This window comes from Lipotes vexillifer, unplaced genomic scaffold (genome assembly GCF_000442215.2).
Source record: "Lipotes vexillifer unplaced genomic scaffold, Lipotes_vexillifer_v1.1 scaffold445, whole genome shotgun sequence".
Taxonomy (NCBI): domain Eukaryota; kingdom Metazoa; phylum Chordata; class Mammalia; order Artiodactyla; family Lipotidae; genus Lipotes; species Lipotes vexillifer.
Genome location: NW_006774995.1, coordinates 1,565,736 through 1,575,727, shown reverse-complemented (window position 1 = coordinate 1,575,727; position 9,992 = coordinate 1,565,736). Strand labels below are relative to the sequence as shown.

Sequence of the window (9,992 nt, the reverse complement as noted above, 5' to 3'; positions counted from 1 at the left end):
GATACATTTACATACCCACAGGCTCTGATTAGATCATCAGACACGCAAGTAGCACAACATGTGTCTTAAAACACAAAAGATCAGAATTCTTTCTTAGCAACATTGTGAAAAACCCAAGGCTTTCCTTCATCTCCTATTTCTCTTTTTCAGTATACTTATCACTCTCCAAACCACAACCTGAGGCATCCATTTCTTCCTAGTACCCCAAATATTGCTGATCTACACAGTGACATTTGATCTAGAACCCTCCTCAGTGGACAGCACTTAAGCTCCAAAGATTTCTTGTCTTCTTTTCCAACCACATTTATCCTGTTCGCCAACCAACTCCATGGGTCTTGTTCTCCAATAGAGAGAGTGAACATAAAGAATTCATCTAGACTACTTTGTTTATGCTTATGCTTTCAAGGTGCCACGTACACACAAACTATTTTAATTTTTGGTTTACTTCTTTGTATTCTGGCCTTTCCATTAAATATGAGGTAACTTATGGAAAGTGTTTAATAAAATAATAAAATATAAATGTAAGGAAAAGGCACAAGAGCCAGAAGAAAATGCAAACTGGTACAGATGTAACCAAGGGGAAAATAGCACTCAAACAAAATAGTCCATAAAATACCACACATATGCTATAGTTAATATATAAATTTGACTAAGAATCTCCTGGTTGATCATAGAATAAAGAAGACAAGTCTTTTATATTAATCTCCTTAATCATGATTTAGAAGAAAACTAATTTCTTCAGGTAAGTGTTGTTTCCTGCATTGTATTCTAAAATTAATCTCTTATATGGATCCTTATAATGTGGAGCAGAGAAGTGTAAAATGCAGAATATAAAAGCATTCCTACAACAAATAGAGAAATAATTTCTACAGAGTGTTTCTAGCAGTAGTCTTTGATTAAAAGTGAGTTCAGACTTCTATTTCTAGTCAAGGTAAGGGGTTGGATTTACCATTACAACTGAAACGATGACAAAGCCAGAGAATATATATGAAACAATGTTTTTCAGTCATTGGATAGGAGGTTGCAAAGGACAGTGATATCAGCGAGAGTGGAAACAAATGACATAAGTCTTCTGATTGCCCAGATTTACTGCCTGGAGAGAGTTTCCAGGCTATAACTTGAAGAGAGAGGGAACTCAGGCAGAGCCTGGGGACTTCCTGAAACAGAATTGTTTAGAAGTTGAGCGAGGCTAGGGTTGGTAAGGTGTGCAGGACAGAGTTCCAGAGAGGAGAGAGCTACACAGAGAGAGCTCTGGAAATCTTCAGAAAATCTCCAAGTCTTCCTCAAGCTGGGCTATGACAGTTTCCTTTGTAAGAAAACTACCCACATATGGGGAAAGAACCACCCAATAAGAGCAAGGGGAACAATTCTTGGGTTTCCACAGGACAAAGCATAGTTTGTGCTCCCTTTGACAAGAGTGGGAAAAACTCATAAATCATGGGATATCAGGTAGAATACTCAAGAGAGTATTGATTCAGTAATAAAAGAAAATTAGCCCTGGATTAAAGGTAGCTCCAGTCTCACAAAACAATACTTAAAAAATAAAAAACGGGCTTCCCCGGTGGCGCAGTGGTTGAGAGTCCGCCTGACGATGCAGGGGATAAGGGTTTGCGCCCCTGTCTGGGAGGATCCCACATGCCGCAGAGCGGCTGGGCCTGTGAGCCATGGCTGCTGGGCCCGCGTGTCCAGAGTCTGTGCTCCGCAACGGGAGAGGCCACAACAGTGAGAGGCCTGCGTACCGCAAAAAAATAAATAAATAAAAATAAAATAAATAAAAACCTCAAAAGGGTCAACATTTCTCCAAGTAACTTAGCTATGACCTAGAAGAAAAGCTCAGGAATACTTATAAGAATATGAATATATCCAGCACCAAGCAAGGTAAAATTCACAATGTCTGGCAGGAATGTATGACTCATATTAAGGAGATGGGTCAATCAATAGAAACAGACCCAGAAATGACACATATGATAGAATTAGCAACAAGAACATTAGAAGTTATTATAATGATATCCAACACATTCAAGAAGGTGAAGGAAACTTGAGCATGGTAAGTAAAGGCCCAAGTAGAACCACTAGCCGTGAAAACTACTACTGGGATTATTTTAAAAAACACACATTGAGTAATAGCAGATTAAACAATGTAGAAGAAAAGATTAGTAAACTTGAAAACATAGCAATTGAAACTATTCAAAATGAAACACAAATAGAAAAAAGACTAGAACAAATAAGCAGAGCATCAGTGAGCTATGGGACAATGCCAAGCACCCTTTTGTATCTGTATTGGAGTTTACAAAAGGGAAGAGGTGGGTGGTACAGAAACAAATTTTTTGAAGAAACAATGGCTGAAATTTTCCCAAACTTAATGAAAACTATAAAGTCACAGATCTAAGAATCTTAACAAACCAAAACACACACACACACACACACACACACACACACACACACACAAATCATAAAGAAAGCTATATGAAGGCACATCATAATCAAATCTCTTAAAGCCAGTTTTAAAAATATCCTAAAAACAACAAGAGATAAAAAAGATGCTACATTAAAAGAACAAAGATAAGCAGATTTAGAAGAAGGTGAAACATTTCTAAAGAACAAAAGCAAAAACAAAAACAAAACCTTGTCAACCTAGAATTCTATACCAATAAAGTTCTCTGACCATTTATCTGATTAACTTCCACATTAGAGGAAACTACTGACCTGAAAACTTATGTGAGGCAACAGGATGATACCTGTCTCTGAGCACATTGTAATTTAGTGGAACATAATTATTGTATGTTTATAAAATAGCATAACCATTTGAATGTATAAATTTGTTAGTTAAATTATATATTCATTTTATTAAAACTATCTTTCAAAATGAAAACTCAAAAAACACCCAGAGACATTCTCAGAAAAGAATTCATTACCAGGAAACATGTATGTACTATGAGAAATGTTAAAGGAAGTTTCTAAACAGAAGGAAAATGATGGCAGAGGAAAATCTGAATCTACAGAAAAGAATGATGAGTACTAGAAACGGTAAATATGCAGTTAAACATAAAAATTTTTCTTAATTTTCAAATATCTTTAAAAGATAATTGACTTTTTAAAGTAAAAAACAACAGCAATGTATTGTGGGGTTTATTACACCTGTAAAATAAAAATATCTTAGCACGAAAGCTGGAAGGGGGAGATAAGAACATATACTATTATAAAGTTCTCATATGTGAAGTGGTGTAATAGTTAAAGATGTACTATAAATCCTAAAGCAACTACTAAAAACAAAAACAGAGAGTAATAACTAATAAGCCAATAAAAAGGGTAAAGTGTAATTACTAAAAATATAACAATCAATCCAAAAGAAGGCAGAAAAGAAAAGGAAATATGCAGTAAAGAACAGATGGGATTATCTTACAACATACACAAAAATCAACTCAAAGTAGATTAAGACTTAACATAAGACCTAAAACTGTAAAATTCCCAGAAGAATATGTAGGGGAAACCAACAAAGGACAGGTATCCAGAATATATATGTATCTCCAGCTCAAATGATCCTAAACTCAAAGAGTTGTTAAATGTATGAAAAGATATTCAACCTCACTAGTAATCAGGAAAATGCAAATTTAAACCATTATGGGAAATCATTGTACACCCATAAGAAAGGCAAATTTTTAAGTCAGACAATGCCAAATTTTGGTAAGCCATTTAGTAATGTGAACTCTTATTCACTGCTGGTGGGAGTATAAATTATTTCAATCACTTCAGAAAATAGTTTGGCTTTCCTTATAAACCTGAAAGTGTACATTTCCTACAACCCAGCGATTTCATTAGAATGTATACACTTTATAGGAATTATTGCACCCTAAGTTAACTCTTACACATGTTAAGAACATGTAAAACAGTGTTTATAGACGCTTTGATCAGTATTGTAAAAATGGAAACAGTCCAAATATCCATCAACACTAGAATGTATAAATAAGCTGTAGCAAAATCTTATAATGAATATACAAAGCTAAATACAATATGGATGAATTATTCAAAAACATAATTTTGTGTGAATAAAGTCATAGGCAAATATATTGTTTGATTATTTTTATGTAAAATTCAAAAGCTGGCAAACAAAATATTGTTCTACTTAGGGTTTCCTATATAGGTATAAAATCTCCAAAGAAAGGGAATGGTTAATGTATAATTCAAGATATTGCTTATGCCTCAGTAAGAGAGCTGCAATCAGTGAGTAGCATCTAAGAGGCTCTGAAGAATAGCAATGCTCTATCTCTTGGCCTTAGTGGTACATACAGGTGTTCACTTGCTGCCCTTTAATATGTGCATATTCATCTGCATTCACTCTTTCTGTGTATACTATATTTAAAAAAATTTTTAATTGCAGGTTCCAAGGTCACAAAACCAGATATTTCAGTTCAATAGGTTAGGATGGCCCCAAGAAATGTGAATGTTTGTCAAGTTCCCATGATGATTCTGATAAAAGTAATCTGAGGACCATACTTCAAGTATCTGCTTATTATTTCTATAGGTTTGAACTCTTTGGTCTTTGAACTTGACATTTCACAAAGAGCTGCAACATGATTAAAGGAGGCAATTTATAATAAATAAACACACAACTCTTTCAATTCCAGAAATTATCACTTTACTATACAAAAAACCCTAAACATTTACAAAAGAAAATCAAAAGAAGTTGCATTTTTAGACCACATTGGGAAAGTTACACAAGAGTCTGATGAACAAACAACATCATAAAACGTCTCTGTACCATATTAGTACCATCCAGAGAAATCCAATCAACCATTATACCATAGGTTGAAGTGTTTAGTACCTGAAGGTCAACCCAGTGCCCTCTTGGTTTATCATTTGCCTATAACAATATAAAACCCTAACATCTTTACAAAACATGGAATTGTTGTCTATGAACTTTATAGGAATAAAATTTTGTTAAAGGAAATAAAATATTAAAAAGATGACATAGTTCAGCTGCCAATCAATATTAAGATGCTTTAAGTTATAACAGTCAATCCAAGCAACATTTTAATAATTATAGAAATGTGACTATAGTGTGCTGATATTCCAAGCAATCTTGCTATGACATAGTTTTATTTTACATATATACAAATCATGTTATTGCATATACACATCCAGAAACTACTCCAGTCATCACATCTCAAAGGTAGTGCCTATTTTTTACGCAGAAATTTTCCTTTGGCTTCTTGCTCACAACAAGGGGCATAGGCAGCTATTTCTTTCCAAGAGTTCACTACATTCAAGGAAGTCTGTACTCCTAGCTTGTTATTTTCCTCGTGGAATGATAAGCAGTACTGAGGATTTGAACTGATAAATAGTGTCTCTGACTGAACATTTCAAACATTAGCTACACTTTTGATTTCTGTGCTTCTACAAGACTGTATGACCCTTTCATGTTGGCTTTTCTAGCAAAGTAAATAATCATTCCAATGGCAGGTATTATTAAGGAGGATGCACAGTAGAGCACGAGAAGTTCAGGAGAAAAATAGTGCTTGTTACTTTCTCTTCCTGGAAAATAACAAAATGGATGCAATTAATGTCTAGTATAAAAAGAAATTGTTTAATAATAATAGTTACACGTTTTATTTTAACAGTACAACTCGGTCTCTAAAGAGAAGTGAATCAAAGTAGTGATAAGAACCAACAGGACCCAAAATACATATTTCTTTGAATTATTCAAATAATCAGTTAGCAGTTGCTATGGTCATGATGAGTCTAAAGATGACAGTTGTTGATTTCCACAAACTTGGATTCAAATAGATTCAGGTTCAATAGCAGAATGGAAGGAAGGGCGCAACTTTTTAGGACTCATTTAGAAGAGCAAGAATTGGAGAAGAGGGTTTGCTTTGGGAAATAGAAGCATATACTAAAGAACTAGGACTCTGATCATTATGAATTAAAATAACTAAACAGTTCTCCAAGAAAAGCCTTGTAACACCTAGAGTGTAACCATTATAGTCAAACACCACATATAGGATAGTAAGGGAAAGAATTCTTGTCGATGGCTTTTTAGAGATATATAGAAAACTTTATATTTTGTATCTCTGAAGTGGGGCATCTTGATATACATTATCCCTCTTCAGCATTTATATCACTTTTTGATAATATGAAGTTTTCTGGATAGCATTATGTTTTAGCTTAAATGTGACTTACTCAGAGAGACATTCTCTGACCTGCATATCCTCCAGCCTAAATAAGAAACCCTAATATACTTTTTTTCCTAATATAGTTATATAACCCACTACACTTTCCCTCCATAGCTCTAATCACAGCTTATAGTTAAACATTTGTTTGCTTATCTATTAATTTTGTCTTCCTCCTTCAGACTGTGAATTACATAAGCACATGTATCTAGTTTCTTTTTGATCCACCACTGAATAGCCAGTACCTGGCTCCCTGCTTGGAGTAGCTTGCACCCAATAAATATCTTTTGAATAGTAATATATTTTTTTCTTTCTACATCCTGTCATTTTGACATTTTGTTTTAAATTGGGTATATAAGGTAATAGTATACAAAAACTGTAAAATTAGTACTCTTTCTACTTACAAAAATCATCTGACCCCTACAATACTATTTACTATCTTAACCTTATAAGAACATCTATAGAAGATAGCATGGTATTTACTGAAGTTTCATCTCTATTTACATTTACATTTGCACAGCAATTGTATGACCTCACAAATATTGTTTCTTCAAGTGAAGTATATATTGTCTCAGTCCTGGAAGAAATGAGTGATTTGACCTTGATAATCATTGCTTTACTTCTAGGAGTTTCTAATCACTGGAGAGCAACTAAGAAGAAAAGAATCACTGGAGTCAGATGACGGGGAGTCCATTTTTTTGAATTATTGAGGTCAAAAACACTTCACCATAAACATAATGATAATTGCCTATTTTTCTACTTTCCCTTGCTAGAGTAGAACTAGTCAGAGTACAAGGGTAATATTTCAATAGAATTTCCATTATCATAATTATGGTTAAGCATCAATATTGATAACCTGCTGAGCAATGGTATCTCTGCTCCTATTGTTTTCTTTTCAATTTAATACGTATTATCTTTTGCCTTTTGTTTTCCCCTCAGATATCTGCAGTAAAATACAAATTCGCTGCTGAGTTGGTTACCAGGGCAACCTTCAAATACAATTTTCTATTAGCTGTATCAACACTGAAAATCCTAAAGACTCCCAACCATTTCTATCACTGGAATACATTCAAGCAAATATATTTGTAAAAAAAAAAAAAACAAACAAAATTAATTTTAAAACTCAGCTAATTACAAAAGATGACGAGTTGAAAATTCCCAGGAAAAATGTCAGATTTTTGTTTCCATTCATTTGTAGTTATTTTAAACCATATTTAGTTTGGGGGTTCTAGCTGAGTGCCTAATGTGCTTTAATTTGTTCATTTAAATAATGAGTGAAAAATGGCAAATATGTAAGTTACTAACTTAATAAAGCAATTAGAAAAGACAGCAATGTATGAGAGATAAAAAGTGGAGAAGCAGCTTTGGTGTGTCTTTAAAAGAGAATTGTTAACTACAAAAAGAAATATAAAAACGTTAGGAGTCCAAGTTCCTGGGACTAGGCTTAATTAAAGGTGTTCTGGAGGCATTGAGGATTAAATAGGAATAAATGAATTTCAACCTACTCATAACCAAGATCTCAATCCGTCCAGAAACATCCCCAACCTCATTGGAAGCACTGATTACATACATCCCTGTGTCACTTTGAGTAACATGATACTAGGTAAATGTTCCATTCTTTGAACACATAGTAACTTCATTGGCCAGATCAACTCTTTTCAGGATAATCACTGCAGGTGGATGACTAAAAGTTTTACATGTAATCGTGATATTTTCCCCTTCTTTAACATTTCTAGGTGTACGTATTGATATTGTTGTGTTCTGAGGAGGTACCATGAAGACAAGGAAACATACAGTAAGGTCTTGTAATCTTGATAGATTTGGCCAGATGAGTAAAATTTTTACCCATTTTCTGACCCACGTTTAAATTTTCTTTACACTGATGAGTAGTTGCTAACTCTGAGAGCCCAGTGCCAGAGGCTCTTAAGAACTGGCATTTGTTTGCAAGAATGTTCACTTCAATTTTGTCTTCCAACACACAATGGGAGCTCATTAGCACTCAAGGAGTGGGAGACAGAGTAGTAAATGCTGACTTGCTCTGCTTCCACTGATAAGATCAACAGATCCTACTGTGTGTTCACAAGAGGGGTTAGGAGATTAAGAGGCTTCTGAAGTTTCTCTGCTGGGGCCACTGCCCCCTCCCTCCCTCTCTCATCAGAATAGGGTAAAATGGACAAGGAGCTTGGATTTTCTAAGGAGACAGTTCTGTAGTCTAGAGTTTCCTTTATGTTGTTCAGCATTAAGATCACCATACTTAATTATTATCCTGAAGAGAGTCAATCCAGAAAATATGTAGTTACTCCGTGTTCAGAGAGTGGCACTCTCTTTGGTAGGAAGGAAAAGGGTCTGGATAGAAACTTTCTTTTTCCATGTGCCAATTCTACTTCTCTAGTTTCCTTTTAACCCCCAGGGAAAGGTTTTGAAAATACTTTTAAACACTTTGGAAATGCAGGACCTCAGAGACCAATGATGAATTGTCAATGTTTAAAAAAGCAAAAGGGAATTCTACACTGACCAATGATTGATTAATGTCAACTTCCTGGCTGAACTCCATAGGATAGAGCAGCTGTGCGTGATTATTTTAGGAAACACTAAGAAATACCATAATCATCATGGAATTCAGTTCCATTTTGCCCACTCATTCACCTAATCCTTGAAATTCGTTACAATTCACCAAGCCTCTGACCGATTATAAAAAATAATAAAAAACAGAAACAAAAAACAAACCTTTAACATCAAGTGTTATGCTTCTTAATTGCAAGCCAACTTCATTTTTAGATTCACATTCATATACTCCCGCATCCTCCAACTGGGCCCTGTGGATGGTATATGCACCATCTGTAGACTTCAGCACTATGTAGCCTGACCCTGCTTTTTTCTTCAGGATTATCAAAGTTTGGGGAACATTTCCACATGTACAGGAGATAATGACAGTGTCTCCTTCCTTGACACTCTCAGAAGGAAAAGCTGTAAGTCGTATATCTTTTGGAGCAACTGTGGAAAGAATTTAAAGATACCTCTGACTGAATGAAATATAAACCAATCCCATATTAATTTGATGACAGTAACAATAGCTGTCAAGATGGTATTTGTGCTTACTGTTTGCATTAAATATTTAGAGGGGTAATTAAAGAAGTCAATCATTTACTGGATTGTTGTAAATGATCACATTTTTAATAAAAGAAGACAACTCTTATGCTTCTTTCATGTCCCTTAATATAATTCTTTACCCAGCCTAGCCAATGAATAAGTGTTTTAAAAACAGCTGTAGATTTCAAATGTGAAAAAGAACTTTTTTTTTTTTTGGTCACACTGCTGTGCAAATATTTCTTTAAGTATAAAGGCCTTTACAGGCTTCTGAGCTCTGAGCTGGACAATCCCAGATCAAGAAATTAAGCTCTGGGGCTTCCCTGGTGGCGCAGTGGTTGAGAATCTGCCTGCTAATGCAGGGGACACGGGTTCGAGCCCTGGTCTGGGAGGATCCCACATGCCATGGAGACAGTGAGAGGCCTGTGCACCGCGATGAAGAGTGGCCCCCGCTCGCCACAACTGGAGAAAGCCCTCGCACAGAAACGAAGACCCAACACAGCCAAAAATAAATTAATTAATTAATAAACTCCTACCCCCAACATCTTCTTTAAAAAAAAAAAAGAAAAGAAATTAAGCTGTGCTTACAATCCTTAACAACACCAATTATCCTGGGCTAAGTACTTGACATACAACATCTCTGTTAATACGCAACCCGTGGAGAGAGGTACCACATCACCATTTTATAAGTGAGATTCCCATTAAGTTCATCTGTTTTGTGACTTGATTTGATACTCT

At 35.0% G+C, this 9,992-nt stretch overlaps 1 protein-coding gene across 4 annotated transcripts in view; it reads right to left on the bottom strand.

Annotated features, from left to right (window-relative positions):
* Nucleotides 1-4,613: 4,613 nt before the first annotated feature.
* The window catches only part of VCAM1 (vascular cell adhesion molecule 1), a 17,434-nt gene continuing 12,055 nt past the window's right edge, over nt 4,614-9,992 (bottom strand). Inside the window, exons 8-9 of one of the 4 annotated variants that reach the window (XM_007449614.1) lie at nt 8,895-9,161; nt 4,614-5,532 (exon numbers count right to left, since the gene is read on the bottom strand). In XM_007449614.1, coding sequence (XP_007449676.1) covers nt 5,372-5,532; nt 8,895-9,161 — 428 coding nt within the window. In that variant the 3' untranslated portion in view covers nt 4,614-5,371. The remainder of the gene's footprint in view (nt 5,533-8,894; nt 9,162-9,992) is intronic. The other 3 variants (XM_007449615.1, XM_007449617.1, XM_007449616.1) reach the window with 3 other exon arrangements.